The 19,294-nt window shown below is 42.0% G+C and overlaps 1 protein-coding gene across 7 annotated transcripts in view; it reads right to left on the minus strand.

Moving 5' to 3' along the window:
* The window catches only part of CEP89 (centrosomal protein 89), an 87,221-nt gene that overhangs the window by 49,657 nt on the left and 18,270 nt on the right, over positions 1-19,294 (minus strand). For 4 of the 7 annotated variants that reach the window (XR_003791359.1, XM_029207218.1, XM_029207178.1 and 1 more), the window contains exons 5-10: positions 16,171-16,299; positions 15,219-15,321; positions 12,405-12,433; positions 10,095-10,137; positions 7,618-7,836; positions 6,203-6,348 (exon numbers count right to left, since the gene is read on the minus strand). Coding sequence is in view for 6 of the 7 variants with exons in the window: in XM_029207218.1 (XP_029063051.1) it covers positions 6,203-6,348; positions 7,618-7,836; positions 10,095-10,137; positions 12,405-12,433; positions 15,219-15,321; positions 16,171-16,299 (669 nt within the window). In the remaining variant the exon portion in view is untranslated. The remainder of the gene's footprint in view (positions 1-6,202; positions 6,349-7,617; positions 7,837-10,094; positions 10,138-12,404; positions 12,434-15,218; positions 15,322-16,170; positions 16,300-19,294) is intronic. The other 3 variants (XM_029207189.1, XM_029207210.1, XM_029207200.1) reach the window with 3 other exon arrangements.

The following is a 19,294-nucleotide window of genomic DNA, read 5'->3' on the forward strand; positions in this document are numbered from 1 at the left end:
CCCACCGCCCTTCCCCCCAGCCCATGGCAGTCACCATTCAACTGTGTTTCTATGAGTTTGACTTCTTTTTTTAAGATTCCACATATAAGTGACACCAAGCAGTATAGTCCTTTATCTGGCTTATTTCACTTAGAATAATACCCTACACGTTCACCCATGTTGCAAGTGACAGAACTGCCTTGTTCTTTAAGGCTGAATAATATTCCACTGTATGTCATATGGTTTTTATATATATGTATATATATATGTATACGTGTCTGTGTGTGTGTGTATATATATATATATATATATAAAACATGTGACATATACCACATTTTCTTTATCCATTCATCCTTGGCTATCATAAATAATGCTGCAATGAACGTGAGAGTATAGCTATCTCTTCAAGACAGTGATTTCATTTCCTTTATATATACACCCAGAAGTGAGATTGCTGAAGGTATGGTAGTTCCGTTTTTAATTACTTGAGGAACCTCCATACTGTTTTTTATAGTGGCTGCACCAACTTACATTCTCACCAATAGTGTACAAGGGTTCCCTTTTCTCCACACCCTCACCAGAATTTCTTTTTCAAAAAAGGCACGCTAGCAGGCATGAGGTGGTCTCTCATTGTGGTCATAAGTTGCATTTTCCTGATGATTAGTGACATTGAGCACCTTTTCATATACCTGTTGCCCATCTGTATGTCTTCTTTGCAAAAATGTCTATTCAGATCCTTTGCCCATTTTCAAATTGGGCTATTTGTTTTTGTGCGATTGAGTTGTATGAGTTCCTTGTATAGTTTGGATATTAACCCTTTATTGGACATGTGGTTTGCCAATATTTTCTCCCATTCCATAGGTTGCCTTTTCATTTTGTTGATAGTTCCCTTTGCAAAAGCTTTTTTAGTTTGATGTAGTCCATTTGTTTATCTTTGCTTTTGTTGTCTTTGTTTCTGGTATCAAATCCAAAAAATCAGGGCTTCCCTGGTGGTGCAGTGGTTAAGAATCCGCCTGCCAATGCAGGGTACACAGGTTCGAGCCCTGGTCTGGGAAGATCCCAGATGCCGCGGAGCAACTAAGCCAGTGCACCACGACTACTGAGCCTGCGCTTCTATAGCCCGCGAGCCACAACTACTGAAGCCCGTGCGCCTAGAGCCCATGCTCCGCAACAAGAGAAGCCACCGCAATGAGAAGCCCGTGCACTGCAGCAAAGAGTAGCCCCCGCTCACCACAACTAGAGAAGGCCCGCACGCAGCAACGAAGACCCAAAGCAGACAAAAATAAATAGATAAACAAATAAATTCTTTAAAAAATCCAAAAAATCAATGCCAAGACCAAGGAGTTTTATGATTCAGGTCTTACATTCAAGTCCTCAATTCATTTTGAGTTGATTTTTGTGTATGGTGTACAACAGGGGTCCAGTTTCATTCTTTTGCAAGTGGATATTCAGTTTTCCCAGCATCATTTACTAAAGAGACTATCCTTTCCCCATAGTATATTCTTGGCTCCTTTGTTGACCGTATACACATGGGTTTATATCTGGGCTCTCAATTCTGTTCCATTGATCTATGTGTCTGTTTTCATGCCAACAGTACACCGTTTTGATTACTATTTCTTTGTAATATAGCTTGAAATCAGGAGGTGTGGTATCTCCAGCTTTTTCTTTCTTGAGTCTACTTTAAATATTTGAAGTCTTTTGTGGTTCCATATAAATTTTAGGATTGTTTTATCTGTTTCTGTGAAAAATGCCACTGGAATTTTGATAGCAATCATACTGACTCTGCAGGTCACTTTGGGTAGTACGGACGTTGTAGCAATATTCTTTCAATCCATGAGCACAGAATATCTTTCCACTTACTTGCATCATCTTTGATTTCTTTCATCAATGTTTTATAGTTTTTGGTGTGCAGATGTTTCACCTCCTTATCGCTTCTTGGTCTTTTTGCTAAGATCAAGTGTACATGTTTCACCTCCTTAGTAAATTGATTCCTAAGTGTTTTATTCTTTTTGATGCTACTATAAATGGGATTGTTTTCTTAATTTCTCTTTCCAATAGTTTTTGGTGTGTAGAAACACAACTGATTTTTGCATATTGATTGTGCATCCTGCAAATTTACTGAATTCATTTATTAGTTTTAACAGTTTTGTGGTGGAGCCTTTAGGGTTTTCTATATATAATTTCATTGTCATCAGCAAACAGAGGCAATTTTACTTCTTCCTTTCCAATTGGAGGCTTTTTATATCTTTCTTGCCTAATTGCTCCGGCTTGGTCTTCTAGTATCCTGTTGAATAAAACTGGTAAGAGTGGACATCCCTGTGTTGTCCCTGAAGGCTTCAGCTCTAGATGTAGGCTTGTCATATATGGCCTATTACTATGTTGCAGTATGGTCCTTCTACACCCGGTTTGTTGAGAGTTTTTATCATGACAATATGTTGAATTTTTGTCAAAATTTTCTGCATCTATTGAGATGATCACAGGTTTTACTCTTAATTTTGTTAATATGGTGTATTATATAGCAAGTCCCCTACATACAAACCTTCAAGTTGCGAACTTTCAAAGATGCAAACATGTGCTCCATCAACATCAGGCATGAGTGAAATTGCAGCTTGCCCTCCGTCTCCTATTGCTGACGGTCCTTCAGCTGTACCGGCTCCCACCTCCTCTCCCTCGTCCAGTCAGTGACTCTTCTTGCCTGTTCACTCCACGCCAACCCCTGTATGCCCGCTGTTGTACTGGACTACTGTACTGTAATCTTACTATATCGTAAGATTAAAAACGTTTTATTTTTTGTGTTTTACATATTGTGTGAAAAGTATTATAAACCTAGTATGGTACAGTACCATATAGCCAATTGTGTTAGTTGGGTACCTAGGTTAACTTTGTTGGACTTAGGAACAAATCGGACTTACAAATGTGCCCTCGGAACGGAACTCGTTCGTATGTAGGGGACTTACTGTACTGACTAATTTGCAGATGCTGAACCATCCTGTATCCCGTGAATAAACAGCACTTGATCGTGGTGTTTGATCCTTTCGATACACAGTCATCCCTCTCTGTGCAGAACTGGTCCTAGGACTGGCTGTGGATACCGAAATCTGCAGATGCTCAAGTCCCACAGTTGGCTCTCCAGATCCACAGTTCTACAGCTGCCAATTCAACCAACCGTGGATTCTGTAGTACTGTACGTATTTACTGGAAATAAAATTCACGTATAACGCACCCATACAGTTCAAACCCATGTTGTTTGAGGGTCAACTATACTGTTGAATTCAGTTTGCTAATATTTTGTTGAGGATTTTTGTATCTCTGTTTATCAGGGACATTGGCCTACAATTTTCCTGGAGTGTTCTTGTCTGGCTTTGGCATTAGGGTAATGCTGGTCTCGTAAAATGAGTTTAGCAGTGTCTCTTCCTCTTCAATTCTTCAGAAGAGTTTGAGAAGGGTTGGTATTAATACTTGGTATGATTTCAAACAATCAGCTTAGTTCATTGATCTTTTCTAGTTTTTATTTAATTTACTTCTGCTATGATCCTTGTTATTTCCTTCCTTCTATTAACTTTGGGCTTCATTTGTTCTTTTTCTAGTTATTTGAGGTATAAAGTTAGGTTGTTTACTTGAGATCTTTCTTGTCTCTTAGTGTAGGTGTTTATTACTATGAACTTCCCTCTTGGAATTGCTTTTGCTGTATCCCATAAGTCTTGTTATGTTGTGTTTCCATTTTCATTTGTCTCAAGATGTTTTCTGATTTCTTCTTTGATCCACTGTTTGATCAGAGTAGCATGTTGTTTAATGTCCACATATTTGTTAATTTTCCAGTTTCCTTCTTTTAATTGATTTCTAGTTTTACACTATTGTGGTCAGAAAAGATGCTTGATATGATTTCAATCCTTTTAAATTTATTAAGACTTGTGTTGTGGCCTAACATATGATCTATCCTGGAGAATGTTACATGTGTGCTTGGAGAAGGATGTTTATTCTGTTGCTTTTGGATGCAATGTTCTGTATACACATGGTCTGATGTATCATTTAAGGCCAATGTTTCCTTACTGATTATCTGTCTGGATGATCTATCCATTAATAAAAGTGGGGTATTACAGTCGCCTACTATTATTGTATGACTGTCTTTTTCTCTTTAGGTCTGTGAATATTTGCTTTATATTTTTAGGTGTGCCTATGTTGGGTTCACAAATATTTATAAATGTTATATCCTCTTGTTGGAGTGACCTCTTTATCATCTTATAATAACCTTTGTCTCTTATTACAGTCTTTGTCTTAAAGTCTATTTTGTCTAAGTAAAGCCAACCCACCTTTCTTTTGGCTTCCATTTGCATGGAGTACATTTTTCCATCCCTTCACTTTGTCTGTTTATGTCTTTATATCTGAAGTGAGTCTCTTGTAAGCAGCACATACATGGGTCTTGCTTTTTTATCCATTCAACCACTCTATATGTTTTGATTGGAGAATTTTAGCCCATTTATATTTAAAGTAATTATTGTTAGGTATGGACTGAATTGCCATTTTGTTCACTGTTCCCTGGCTTTCTGTAATTCCTTTTGGTTCCTTTCTTCTCTTGCTCTCTTCAAGTGTGATTTCATGATTTTCTGTAGTGTTACGTTTAGATTACTTTGTCTTTACTTTCTGTGTATCCACTATAGGTTTCTGCTTTGTGGTTACTATGAGGCTTACATAAAACAACTTATAACTGTCTATTTTAAGTTGATAACTTAAGTTTGAAAGAATTGCAAAACTACATTTTTTATTCTCTCCCCATTTTATGTTTATGATGTTGCAATTTACATCTTTTTATCTTGTATATTCATCAACAAATTATTGTAGTTATATTTTTACTATCTTTGTCTTTTAACCTTCATACTAGATTTATAAGTGATTAACCCACCAACTTCACAACAACAGATTATCTTTAATTTTACTATATATTTACCTTTACCAGTGAAAATTTTAATTTCATGTTTTCCTGTTACTAATTAGTGCCCTTGTATTTCAGCTTGAAGAAAGTCCTTTAACATTTCTTGTAAGGCTGGTCTGGTGGTGATTAACTCCTTCTGCTTTTGTATGTCCTGAAAGCTCTTTACCTCTGTCTACTCCAATTCTAAAGGACAACTTTGCTGGGTAGTGTATTCTTGGTTGAATATATTGTGCTACTCCCTTCTGGTCTGCAAAGTTTCTGCTGATAGATCTTATGAGGGTTTCCTTGTATGTAACATGTTTTCCTCTTGCTGCTTTTAAGATTGTCTCCTTGTTTTAACTTTTGACAATTTAATTATAATGTGTTTTGATGTGGGTGCCTTTGGATTCATCTTGTTTAGAACTCTCTGGGCTTCCTGGATTGAGATGTCTATTTCTTTCCCCAGGGAACTTTTCAGCATTATTTCTTTAAATGAGCTTTATGCCCCTTTCTCTCTTTCCCCTCTGGGACCTCTGTAATCCACATCATGGCATTCCTTAAGCTATCTTCACTCTTTTTCATTCTTTTTACTCTTCTGTTTGGATAAATTCCACTGCCCTGTCTTCAAGCTCACTGATCCTTTCTCACACTTGCGCTAGTCGGCTGTTGAAACCCTCTATTGAATTTTTCACCTCAAGGATTATATTCTTCTGCTCTATGATTTCTCTTTGGTACTTTTTAAATATTTTCTATCTCTTCGTTGAAATTCTCACTTTGTTCATGCTTTCCTGACCTTGCTGAGCATCTTTATGACTGTTATTTTAAACTCTCTTTTAAGTAAATCACTTATCTGGATTTCATTAAGATCAGTTTCTGGAGATTTATCTCGTTCTCTTCTTTAGAACATATTCCCTTTTTTCTTCATTTTCCTTTACTCTCTGTGTTGGTTTCTGTGCATTAGAAAAAACAGCCACCTCTCCTGTCTTGACAGAGTGGTCTTGTATAGGAGATGAGTCTCATCCATCAGCCTGGCCCAAGCTCTTGGCTGCCTCTCAAACCTGTGATTGTCCAAGCTGCTGCCTTTATTCTTAGTGGTTCCCAGTAGTTGGGGATGTTCCAAGACCCATCAGAGAAAGGGAGAGTGGGAAGGAGGGAGGGAGGGAGAAAACAGAAAGGTGCTCAGAAAGACTCTACTTTGGATGTATCTTTTTTTATACCAAATTATAATAAATATGAGCCCTTTAGAATTGGAAACCAATCAACAGGAAAGGCTAAAATATCAGAAAACTGATTTTTCTTAACAGGAAACATTACCTCTTCCTTGGATAAATGCCTGAATTTTGTTTGATATCTACTCAGTTCTACATTCAAACAATGAACAGTCATTTTCAATCCATCATTTTCATCCACCAGTTCTTGAGCTTGTTTTCTTAGATAATGTAATTCAGGTGCAGCAACTACTGAAAAATATAAATTCAATATTATACCATAAGAACTTATTTCAAATTTATCAAGATTTTATATAAATTGCTGATTGTCCTTCTTTCCCTTTTAGGCTCACAAAGGCAGTGAATGACAGATATATAGATACAAATGAATAAAAGTTACCAAGTTTTTTCAACACTGAATAGTCAACAGTGTTTTTGAAGTTTGTGAAAGTTTTTGCATGTATAATTAAGGTAAAATAAAAATTTTAGGTTGAAAAAAAGTCATTTCAGATGATAGGCAAATATGTTCCTTGAAAATTATATAGAATAAATGGAGAATTTATTACAACTAATAACTTTCCCACATAATAGTAATGTCTTATTAGAAAACGTCATAGACAAGAAATATGCAGGGTCTGTATAAAGAAAACTACAACATCTTTCTTAAGGCCATAATATTAGACTTATATAAACAGATAAATATACAGAGAAAACACTGAAAACAGTGAATATTTATATGACCTTAGCATTATTATTATTATTTTTTTAGCCGTGCCACGCAGCACGTGGGATCCTAGTTCCCAGACCAGAGACTGAACCTGCCCCCACTGCACAGTGCAAGTGTGGAGTCTTAACCAGCAGGGAAGTCCCTGATCTTAGCATTAAAAAGAACTTGACACCAATGGCATAGGTCATAACAGAAAAATATCCTATAAGTTTAGCTGAATTATCAACAAACTGAGAAAATATTACATACATGAAAAAGGCCTAAAACCCTTAATATGTAAAGAGCTCCTACAAATCAACAGAAAAGATCAAAGCATCTCAATTTAAAATAGGAAAACTTATAAAAGAGAAAGAAAATGACCCACAAAGATAATGAAAAAAATATTCAACTTCATCAATAGTAAATGAATTAAACTAAAATGGGATTCTTCTTTTTTTTTTAACTTATCAAATTCGCAAGGAAAATACAATCCTCATCATTGGTAAGTATGTGGTGAAAGAGCCACTTTTATATGCTGCTCATGGGGATAAAAACTGATATGAAACATATGTACAATACTATGCTAAGAATCAAAAGAAGTATTGGAATTTTAGCATAATAATAATGACACAGCAGATGAAATCAAATTTCAACAAGTATAAGGATATTAATGAAAGACCTTAAAATCATAACAAAATATCAAGAACATTAATATCACCAAATACTGTAACATAAAATATTAACTTTCAAAATAAATAAGAAAATTTGAATTCTTGTTTGTTCCTTTAATAAAAGAACTGTGTAGTTGTCCCCACCTTCCTGAAAGGATGCTTTCTCAACTTCTTTCAGCTTTCCATTTTCTTTTTCCATCCTTTTAAGTTTTAACTGTAGTTCTTTCATTGTTTTTTTTATTATGTTAAGTTCAAGAGTAAGGGTTTGATTTGCATTGTTTAGATGCAAATTGTCTTCTTTTAATTCCTCGAACTTTTCTTTGGTTATTTCTGTATGTCTTCGATGTGTTCTACCATTTACATCTAAAAAGGCACAGGAAAAAAGTTTTAAAATATTAATTGATATTTACAATTCTGCATCAAAATTACAGGAGACAATTTCAAAAACCACATGAGCAACTCTTCATGTCAGTGCCTGCAAAGAGAATGGCCTATACAGCAAAGGGTGCATGGTCTGCTGAGACTACGGTGAGCAACAGGAAGAGGGATGACAGAGGGGGAGGCAGGAGCCAGTGGAGGCTCTATACTGTTGGACATAGGATTGTACATATCATAATATGCAGAGTGGAGGTTGTATCCTGCAGGCCACCAGGAGCCAGAAAGCCTTTCAGGCAGAAGTATGGAAAGAAGAGGCTCTACTCTCAGATGAATCCCTGAGGCCAGCAGTGAAGAAACCTAACAGGAAGGAGGCCTAGCCCAGAGGCAGGGAGACCAGTCAGGAGACTCCTAGAGTAGGGATGGAGAGGAAAGGACATGAGAGAAGGATTCAGGGGCGAAAGCTCAGCAGGGCTCAAGAACTCAACTGGGTGTGGACAGTGAGGGGGGGCAAGTCAAGGATGAGCACCAAGACCTGTGGTTTGGAAGACATCTAGCCAGACAAGGGACACAAGCATGGCAGGGGAAGGGAAGCCCAGGCTAGGACACGGGCCCGGAGCTCTGAAGGCAGCCTCAGCTGGAGAGACTGAGGCGCCACCAGCACGTGGGCAGACCTGAAGGCACCTGGGTGAGAAGAAAGCCAGAGACCACGAAGGATGTTAGGAAGGAGCAGCAAGAAAGATGGAGGAAAGCAGAGAGCGATGTTCCACAGAGAGATCAAAGGAGGTGAGGGCTACGATGGGCTCCCAGCCCGGGCAGAGCTTCTGTGTGCAGATGTGCAGACAAGGGCGGGAATGCTGGTAGCTCCAGACAGCCTCCCCTGACCTCTGACACACACATCCCCAACCCCTAGAACATGAAAGGAAAGTCTAAGAAATGAGTAACTCCACAGCTACACTGAAAACAAGAGGCGAGCCACCAGGAATCCTGGAAAGAAAACATTTGAGATTAGATTGAAGATGGAAGCTGCAGCCTAAAATATGCCAGGAGAGGTCAGCTACTGGAGGTGGGAGTGCTTCCAGGGATGTGCTTTGCCCTGGCAGGTAGCGGGGACACAAAGTGACCTAGAAAGGGCTGATGAGGTATCCAGTTAATGTGCCAGATGGGATCAGCAATGGTTCAAGCCCCCTGGGCCGGGTAGTACAGACAGGCTCTGAGGACAGAGGCAGGCAGGCACTGGGGCTGGGGAAACTCAGGAGGAAGAGGGACCCCCGAACCCCCTGGCTGACCACACACCCTGTCTGTCCCTGTCAGTCACTGGAGACAGGCTGTACGCCTGACAGCCCACTGGTTTCCCCCTCTGAGCAGGCTGCAGTAATCAGATACAGCATCCCCAGGCAGACCAACAGGGACTCCCAAGGACCAAGGCGAACACATCACATCACCAAGAACCATGTGAGCTAAGAGAAGCACCAAAATCAAATAACAGAGGACACAGTTGGCTGCTCAGCAACTATAAGATTTTTGAATGGGTGTAGTTAAGATTCCAGAGAGATGTTTGTCAATACTTAATAGAAATCATGGAAACAAACAGTTTCATTCACAATACAAATTCAAAGGATGGGCTGAGCAGCAGAATACATACAATGAAGAATCAACCTGTGGGCTAGACATTAGAGCCCCAGCAATATCCCAGAATACAGCAGCACCAAAAACACCGAGATAGAAAGGGTGAAAACAAAGCCAATCAGACATGGAGGATAGTCAAAAGCCTTGATTCCTGATAGGATTTTCAGACTAGCAATGTGAGGCTTAACAGGAAAAAAATTACAAAATCCACCTTGAAAGCTAATGAGGCTCCTCAAACTGTAGAGGGGATAGCACCCCAGAAAGTATCTCCAGACCCCTCAGCTCTGTCTCTAGCCCCTGAGCAGAGCCCCCGTTTGCATACACCCTCCTCCCAGTGCCTGCCTATAACCCACAGGTCCACTCCCCTCCCCAGGATCTGAGCACATGCCATGGGGACATACATCCATCATCCAACGTGTACACGTTTGGACTCTCTCTTTTAAGGCAAAGGTGGAAATTCAACAAACTGCCTCCTCTTCCCAGTTCTGATAATGGGACAGAAGCAACAGCCTTTACAGGAAAAAAAAAAAAGAGATCTTTGTTTTATGTGAGATTATTCTGGGTATTCGCTAGAACAATCAGCTTTTCAATCACAATGAAATTCAAAAGGCAAATACCTGGAGAGGGTGGAGGTTTTCCACACAATGATGGTTTTTCATCCTAAGGAAGAAAACAACATGAGAGTAATGAATTAAGAGTCTCAGCATCTCCTAAAAGTGGATTGGCACAAGCAGGTAGGTCATCATATATCAAATATTTAAGTACTTTTTTCCCCCTTCATTTTGGCTCTTATAGTTGCTAGTTTGTTTTAGCTTTAGAAACTTTAATATTCACTGTTTCTTTTAAATGAACCAAAACCTTAAGGGATTTCCCCTCTTGGCAGGTTCTCTGAGCAGCAAGGGAAGTCCTGCTTTCTTCCTGCCTTTTTGTCCATGAGTTCAGTGTCTTTTTTTTTTTTTTTAATTGAAGTCTAGGTGATTTACAATATTGTGTTAGCTTCAGGTGTATAGCAAAGTGGTTCAGTTATACATATATATATTTTTCCAATTCTCTTCCATTATAGGTTATTATAAGATACTGAATACAATTCCCTGTGCTATACAGTACATCCTAGTCGCTTATCTATTTTATACATAGTAGTGTGTATCTATTACTCTCATACTCCTAAGTTTTCCCTCCCCCCATCCCCTTTGGTAACTATATGTTTGTTTTCTATATCTGTGAGTCTATTTCTGTTTTGTAAATAAGTTCATTTGTATTATTTTTTAGATTCCACATAAGTGATACCGTATAATATTTGTTCTGTCTGGCTTACTTCACTCAGGGTGATAATCTCTAGGTCCATCCATGTTGCTGCAAATGGCATTTCATCCTTTTTTCTGGCTGAGTAATATTCCTGTGTGTGTGTGTGTGTGTGTGTGTGTGTGTGTGTGTGTGTGTGTGTGTGTGTGTGTGTATACCACATCTTCTTTACCCATTCATCTGTTGATGGGCACTTAGGTTGCTTCCATGTCTTGGCTATTGTAAACAGTGCTGCGTATGGACACAGTATCTTTGGAAATTAGAGTTTTCTCCGGATATATGCCCAGGAGTGGGATTGCTGGATCATATGGCAACTCTATTTTAGTTTTTTTGGGGAACCTCTATACTGTTGTCCATAGTGGCTGTACTAATTTACATTCCCACCAACAGTGTAGGAGGGTTGCCTTTTCTCCACAATTTATTATTGGTAGTCAGTCACTGTGTTTACATGCAGGTCCCCGTAAGTGACAGGCCATCAGTTCACATTCTAAAGCATGTGATATGACTGTAGGTGCTGAGCAGAGATGCACAAAGCAAATTCCAACTGGCCTTTTCTCCTTGGGATATGCAAAAAGACCCCATTAGCTTCAGAGAAGCACGTTTTCAAAGCACTGAGAAGGGCTTCCCTGGTGGCACAGTGGTTGAGAGTCCACCTGCTGATGCAAGGGACACGGGTTCGTGCCCCGGTCCGGGAGGATCCCACATGCCGCGGAGTGGCTGGGCCCGCGAGCCATGGCCGCTGAGCCTGCGTGTCCGGAGCCTGTGCTCTGCAACGGGTGAGGCCACAACAGTGAGAGGCCCGCGTACCGCAAAAAAAAAAAAAAGTACTGAGAAAAGAATACAACATCCTCCTTTTCAACCCAAAACTTAGAGGAAAGGGAAGTCTTTGAACTTTTCTTCATTTTTCTACTACACATCAGTCTGATTCTAAGTTTCTAATTTCTGCTGAAAAAGTAGATAAGGTTATAAATTAACTCTACTGAGAAGTCTTTAATTTTTAAACTCCTTTGACATCGCAGAATTAAAAACTTAAGTAAACTATTTCCATGTCTGCAAACTGGTTATTGTCTATTCATTCTACAAATGAAAATGTAAATGTAAGTGATTTCTAATCCCTCAATACATTACATTCATTTTAAACTATGCAAAACATGAGTTTCTTCATGTTTTAAAACTTTTTTTAAAAAAACATTCAATGGAAAAGAACTCTTAATGGAAGTTTTCTTCCCCACAAATCACAAAAGTTGTTTTGAAATTATGGTGGAAATTCTACTAATTGAGAAAATCAGTTTTTAAAAAACAATCCTTGGGCTTCCCTGGTGGCGCAGTGGGTAAGAATCTGCCTGCCAATGCAGGGGACATAGGTTCGAGCCCTGGTCCGGGAAGATCCCACATGCCTCGGAGCAACTAAGCCCATGCGCCACAACTACTGAAGCCCGCATGCCTAGAGCCCGTGCTCGGCAACAAGAGAAGCCACGGCAATGAGATGCCCGCGCACCACAACGAAGAGTAGCCCCAACTCGCCACAACTAGAGAAAGCCCGCGTGCAGCAACGAAGACCCAACGCAGCCAAAAATAAATAAATAAATTTTTAAAAAACACACACACAAAAAAACAATCCTTACCTTTAAATTCAGAATAGAATGTTTACCATCTGATTAAAAAAAAAGAAAGAAAACTTTGTAAAGCAGAGAAAGACATCTGACAACTCAGAAGAGTACAATCTTAGGAACTCACCTTCTGCAGATGAGCTAAACCAGGCCCAGGTGGGCAGCCTTCCCAAGGTCACATGAGAAGCGGGTCCAGAGCCAGGCAGGAGCCCAACTCGGAACTGCTCATCTCTCCCCGCTGCTCGTTCCTGAGCACCTTCAGTGGCTCACATGATTGGAGAACCAAGGCCAAACTCCTCAGCGCGACTGTGAGCCTTCTCCATCTTCCCAGCACTCCCCCCGCCAGAGCTCTCTACCCGTCCCACCGCCATTCCCCAGATGGGCTGAAGCTGATGCCTCCCCGTCTCCCCGCCTACAGTAGCAGTCCACTCGGTCAGATGCTGGTACCTCGACCAAAGGATGTCAGGGTCCAAGCTTCTTGGCCGAGTACTGCTAGGGCGCAGAGTGGCACCTCAGGCTGACAGAGTTTGAGGCTTTAGCCTTTAGACAATAATTATCAGCTAGCATTATGGGGGATGCTGTGCTTCACACATACGACTAAATTTAATCCTTATAAATTTAATCCTTATAAGAACCTGATGAGAGGTGCACTCAAACTGAGTAGAAGTGGGGTTAAGGAACTCACCAAGCCTCTCGCCACCTGGATATGACAGAACCAAAGCACTAAAAACCAGTGTTTCTGATGTGTTGCCTAAGGATCACTCACATCAGACTCTCCAAAGAGCTTGTTAAAAATACAGACCCTCTGGGGCTCCAGCCCAGATTCACTGACTCAGAATTTGGGGCTGGGGTGGGGCCTTTTCACAAGTGTCCAGGGGCTTCTAATGCCCATCACAAACCAAAAACCACTGGAGGAGCTGAACTCCCTCCCAACCACCACCTGCGTTCCCAGTTCAACACCACCTGTGTTACCAAGTGCGCCAGTTACCACACTGCCTTTCAGCTCCAAACCCACCTTTATTGCTGGCTTGTGTTACTGCAGCAGCGCTACCTTGCCAGCAGGAGGAAGGGGCTTGGGTTCCTCATTCCAGAAGGCTATCTCCATCCTCTCTCTTTCCCTGCGTTCCTCTTTTTCTCTCCCCTCTCCTCCTTTCTTCCCTCTTTCTAGGTGGCCAGCAGCACTTCCCCATGGGTGGCTTCTCCTGAAATTCCCCTGGAGAGGGCAGCTTTCCAGCGAGTTCTGTTAGCAACACACCTCGGCTAACTTCTCCACCCGCCAGTGGGCCACAGCTACACCCTCTCCAATGTCTGCATTGGAGATTCTCCAAATGTTTCTTCTCTTGGGGGCTCTCTGTTAACAAAAGAGGGAGCAGCTGTTCTCTCTATCTGCTATTCCTGCATTCTTTAGATTTCTCTCTACCCCTTAGTAGGCAATCCTCTTATAGTCAATAATTCTTTACATTAAACTTTCCTTTTTCAAATGACCATATACATTCTGTCTACTGATTGGATTCTGACTGATATATAACACATCAGGCCACAGACAACACAGACATTAGAAAGTGGATGGACATGTATGAACACAGAGATATTCAGGATGTGTTATGATTTTTTAAAAAAGGCAGGTAATAAAATAACATACATTTTATTCACATACGCATTCAAAGTTGTTAAAATTGTACTCTACGGGAGTACAATTATGTGTGTTTAACCTCCTCTATTTCTGCATTTCAGTTCGTTTTTTTTTTACAGTGAGAAAATATTAATTCTGTAATTTAAAAAGAGATATGGGCTTCCCTGGTGGCGCAGTGGTTGAGAGTCCGCCTGCCAATGCAGGGGACACGGGTTCGTGCCCCGGTCCAGGAAGATCCCACATGCCGTGGAGCGGCTGGGCCCGTGAGCCATGGCCGCTGAGCCTGCGCGTCTGGAGCCTGTGCTCCGCAACGGGAGAGGCCACAACAGTGAGAGGCCCGCGTAAAGCAAAAAAAAAAAAAAAAAAAGAGATATACTTTTTACTTGAATTGAATATACACGTGGATTTCCCACAGGGATAAAGTATGCTGGCCTAATCAATTGGCGTTTTCTGGCACAGGTATTAGTAGGCTGGCCTTCTGTTTGTCAATCAGTCCCCTTGTGAACTGACTTACATGAGAGTTTTCTTGAGCCTAAGCAACTCTGAGGGTCCTGATAAAGCAGTGACTGGTGCCCACTGTATGCCAGGCTCTCCTTCTCACTTCTCAAACATAAGCCACCTCTTAGGAAACGGAAAACCTTTGTTATTTAATGTGCTGAATTCTCTCACTGTGCCAAATGAAATGTACAAGGATGCGCTATTGCAAAGTTGTATTATAAACATGTCCCTGCACTCTTTCATCCAAAACACCTGTAGTCACAGCCTGCCATGGGCCAGGACCCTGATCCAGGCACTGGAGCTAGCCTGGTGAACAAGACAGACAAGCTCACTCGCTCATCCTGGGGAGACCACTGGGTACCCGCCTCTCACAGCGCTAGACGTGGGGCGCAGAGAGGAAGGAGCGTGTGGAGCTTCAGAGCCTGAGCCCTGACCCTCCACCCCAGGGCGCCTCTCTCGGCTGCCGGAACTGACAAAATGGACCCCAGTGTGAGGGCCTCAGGCTTTAAAGATGACCTAACACCCGGGCAATCAACTATTTTCACTGTAACCCAGTGAAAACAAAACTCAGGGATATTCCCACTTAAAATCATGTAACCACAGTATGAAGGTGCAATGGCTACATGTTCCCCCAAGTTAACCCATATTTATTGCCACAAAATGCTTTTAGATATTAAATTAAAAAAAATTTTTTTTACCTTTTTCTTGTGTATGCTCTGGTGGAACAGGTGAGCCTGGAAACCCATCTTGTTCAGAAATATTTTCCTCATCTCCACTGTCCACCCCATGTGACGATGGAACCTTTTTGTTACAAAAGACAAAGGAACAGCCAACTATGTGATAAGTGCTTCTGTATCAAATTTCTTCCCAACAAACCCAAACGTCTTATTCCACACCTTCTCCACTGCTCTTTCCTCTCTAAGACATAAAAGGACCGCATCTGGCAGGGCTGGATGAAATCTCGGGTCCCTCAGGAGAAGCCCAGTGGCAAAGGCAATGCCGTCCAAATTATGCTTAAGCCATTGAGAACTTCACAGCCACTCCCACCCCCCCAATGCTACCTGGGCAGCTCGCCTTCCCCATTCCTGCCAGGGACCAACTCAGGAAAAGGGGCTGCCTCTGGCCTGCTCTGCATACTACCCAGTACCACCCTGCCTTGGTACTGATGCTGTGTATTCATCTCTGCATGGGACAAGACCTGCTGACGAGCCCTGTGAGAGCCCTCATCCAGGCAACTGTTTGGGATCGAGGCCCATTATGCTGGCTGGCTGTGAGTCCACTGTGAATGTTTCCTGATGGAATGGAACTCTCCCCTGTGCTGTCTGTGAGCATCTTCTACGTAGGTATCATGAATGGTGGCAGGGCTGCAGAGCTGCCCCTCACAGACCTGTGGGCCATGACTGGGACCTCCCCTGATGAACAGGAGGCCACCCCACTGGCAGGGCTCTGGGAGGTGGGGACAGAGGCTGCCCAAGGGGAAGTGCAGTGAACCATGTCTTGTACAAAAAGCTGCGGCTGGTGTTCCCTGGCTGGCTTCCCTTCCGCTACACTGAATAGTGTCTTGCGCATGTGGTCAGCTCGGCTTAGCCGTGCTGTGCAGCAGGCTGTGGAAGGGTCACCCCATGGCTGGCAGGGAGGGGGAGAACTCACTGGCAAGATGCCCCGGAGAAGGGGCATTTCAGAGCCAGAAGCTAAGGCTAGGCCCGCCAGGCTCTGGGTACAGGGCTCCAGGGCGACCCGGCTCAGGGCAGCAGAAAGGTCTCCCACTCCGCTCATCATCTGAAGGGATTAAAAAGAAATGACCTCTTAGGTTTTGTCTCCTAGGGACCCATCTGCCTTGCTCACCCTATCAAAGATATATTATGCTACTCACTTTTATCAAGGAAATACGAAACTGCTATGGCTTCCCTGGTGGTGCAGAGGTTAAGAATCCACCTGCCAATGCAGGGGACGTGGGTTTGAGCCCTGGTACAGGAAGATCCCACATGCCGCGGAGCGACTAAGCGTGCACCACAACTACTGAGCCTGCGCTCTAGAGCCTGCGAGCCATAACTACTGAGCCCACGTGCCACAACTACTGAAGCCTGTGTGCCTAGAGCCCATGCTCTGCAACAAGAGAAGCCACCGCAATAAGAAGACTGTGCACCGCAATGAAGAGTAGCCCCTGCTCGCTGCAACTACAGAAAGCCCACGCGCAGCAACAAAGATGCAACGCAGCCAAAAGTAAATAAATAAACTAAAAAAAAAAAGAAAATGCTAAAGATACCCTATTATGGAAAATAATGTTTGGCAGCATCTACTAGCACTAAGACTGATCGTACATATGCCCTATGACCATACATATATCACTCATCAGTATATGTGAGCGGTACAGACCCACCAGAAATATACATATATACACACAAATGTTCAGAGCAGCACTATTCCTAAAAGCCCCAATCTGGAAACAACCAAATATTCATCTTCAGTAAAATGAATAACTAATTGGATGTTATAATTGTACAACTGGATATTATACAGCAATAAGAACGAACCAACAACTGCTACACGCAATGACAGAAGACTCAAAAACTCCAAAGAATACGTACTGTATGATTAAAGTCATAGAATCCTCAGAATAGGCAAAACTAACCTACGGTGATTTTCTAAGATCCAGTCTACTCTTGGAGTCAGGGCAGTGGTTAACTCTTGGGGGAGTAGTGAGTCCTCTCGGTCACAGAGGAGGACTTCTGGGGTCCTAGTAGTGTTGTTCTTTTTCTTTTAATCTGGATGGGGGCTACTTTGTAAAAATTCACTGAGCTGTACACTTATGGCTTATATGCCTTTTGTGTATATTTCATACAGCGATAAGTAAGCCTAAAGAATTTGTGACAATATTCTAAAAACACTCTAATATAAAAGTTTTAATTTAAAACATTTTTTAAACTATTACATACTTCTGAGTATGAAAATCACCTGGTTACTAAAACAAAAATTGTTTGGGTACTGAAGGAAGGGAGGAAGAAGCCGGCCAACTCAGCCACAGTGCTGCCATCAGGGATGCCGGGAGTGGCCTTTCCCTCATCCGTCTGTAGCCCTGGCCTAACCTCCTTCATCCTCCTCCTGGTTAGGACACTAACTCAGATTTTAAAGGGTAAAATGTACATGCTAGAATTTACAGGGTAATTATCAGAAAACAAGCCAGTATAATTTGCAAACTAGTAGAGGGAAAGAAATAGAACTAAAAAAAATCATCAATCCAAAAGAATGGAAGAGGAAAAGAGATACAGAGTAATAGGACAAGTAGGAAAAATAAAGATGGCACATTTAAACTCAAATATATCCATATAAAATGTTAAACATAAAAGAACCAAATGGTCCAGTAAAAAGACAAAGGAAAAGTTGGTCAAACTTGGTTAACAAAAACCATATGCTGCATTGAATTGTAAACATTAAATGGATGAATAGTATGTATGTGAATTATATCTCAGTAAACTTAAAAAAAAAAAAAACCAACTAGATGCTATTTACAAGACAGAGCTAAACATAAGGATATAGAAAGGTTAAAATTAAAGGATGGGTTGGGAATTCCCCGGATATCCAGTGGTTAGGACTTGGCGCTCTCACTGCTGGGGCTGCGTGTCATGGCCAAAAAAAATTAAAGGTTGGAAAAAAATAGACCACGCAAATATCAAACAAAAGAAAGATGGAGGGGATTTCCCTGGTGGCACAGTGGTTAAGAATCCGCCTGCCAATGCAGGGGACACGGGTTCCAGCCCTGGTCTGGGAAGATCCCACATGCCTCGGAGCAACTAAGCCCGTGTGCCACAACTACTGAACCTGCACTCTAGAGCCTGTGAGACACAACTACTGAAGCCCGCGCGCCTAGAGCCCGTGCTCCGCAACAAGAGAAGACACCGCAGCGAGCGGCCCGCGCACCGCAGCTAAGAGTAGCCCCTGCTCGCTGCAACTAGAGAAAGCCCATGCGCAGCAACGAAGACCCAATGCAGCCAAAAATAAATTTAAAAATTAATTAGAAAAAAAAGAAAGATGGAGAATGTCAGATGAAATAGACATTAAGGCAAAAAACCTCTTTAGAGATAGAGAGGTTCACTTCATAGTGACAAACTGTTCAATTTACAAGGAAGATATAATTTTAAATTTGTACACACCTAAAAATGTAGTCAGGTGCAAAATAATACACGTTCTATGATTCCATGAATATAAAGCTCAAAACTATGCAAAGCTAATCTGTGACATCTTCTCTTACATGGAGGTGAAAGCAAGATGCTGGAAAACCTGGCAACATGGCAAAGAAGCTGCAGCGTCTAGGTTCCTGTGACTGTGGGGCGAGCCAACTGTAAGAGCCAGCGGTGATTAACCCTGAGGACGCATAGGGTGCAGCCCCAAACGGCACTGGCACCTTCCCAGATGCCCCACCTCAGATCAATGATGCCAACCTAAGAACCCCAGCCCAAAGGGACAGACACTAGTGGTGGAGCAACAGAAGGGTTCAGTTAGCTCCACCTCAGGGTAAAGTCCAGGCAAGAGTGTGGTCAGATTGTGCAGTGGACCAAGGACTAACTCTGGGAGGGGCAGTTTTGATCTGTAGGGTAGAGGGACCGCGCGGGCCTGCACTGGGACCTTTGTAAGTCCGACAGCATGCTGGACCTCCCCTGGTTTGGTAAGGGAAATAAGCGTTTGTGAATCCACGCCTCCTCACTGCTGCATGGAGGAGACCCCACCGCTGGAAGATGGCAGGGCTCACTCTTGGTGGCTTCTGCAAATTGGCTGG

Source organism: Monodon monoceros, unplaced genomic scaffold, assembly GCF_005190385.1.
Source record: "Monodon monoceros isolate NGI ecotype Baffin Bay Population unplaced genomic scaffold, NGI_Narwhal_1 Super_Scaffold_10, whole genome shotgun sequence".
NCBI lineage: Eukaryota > Metazoa > Chordata > Mammalia > Artiodactyla > Monodontidae > Monodon > Monodon monoceros.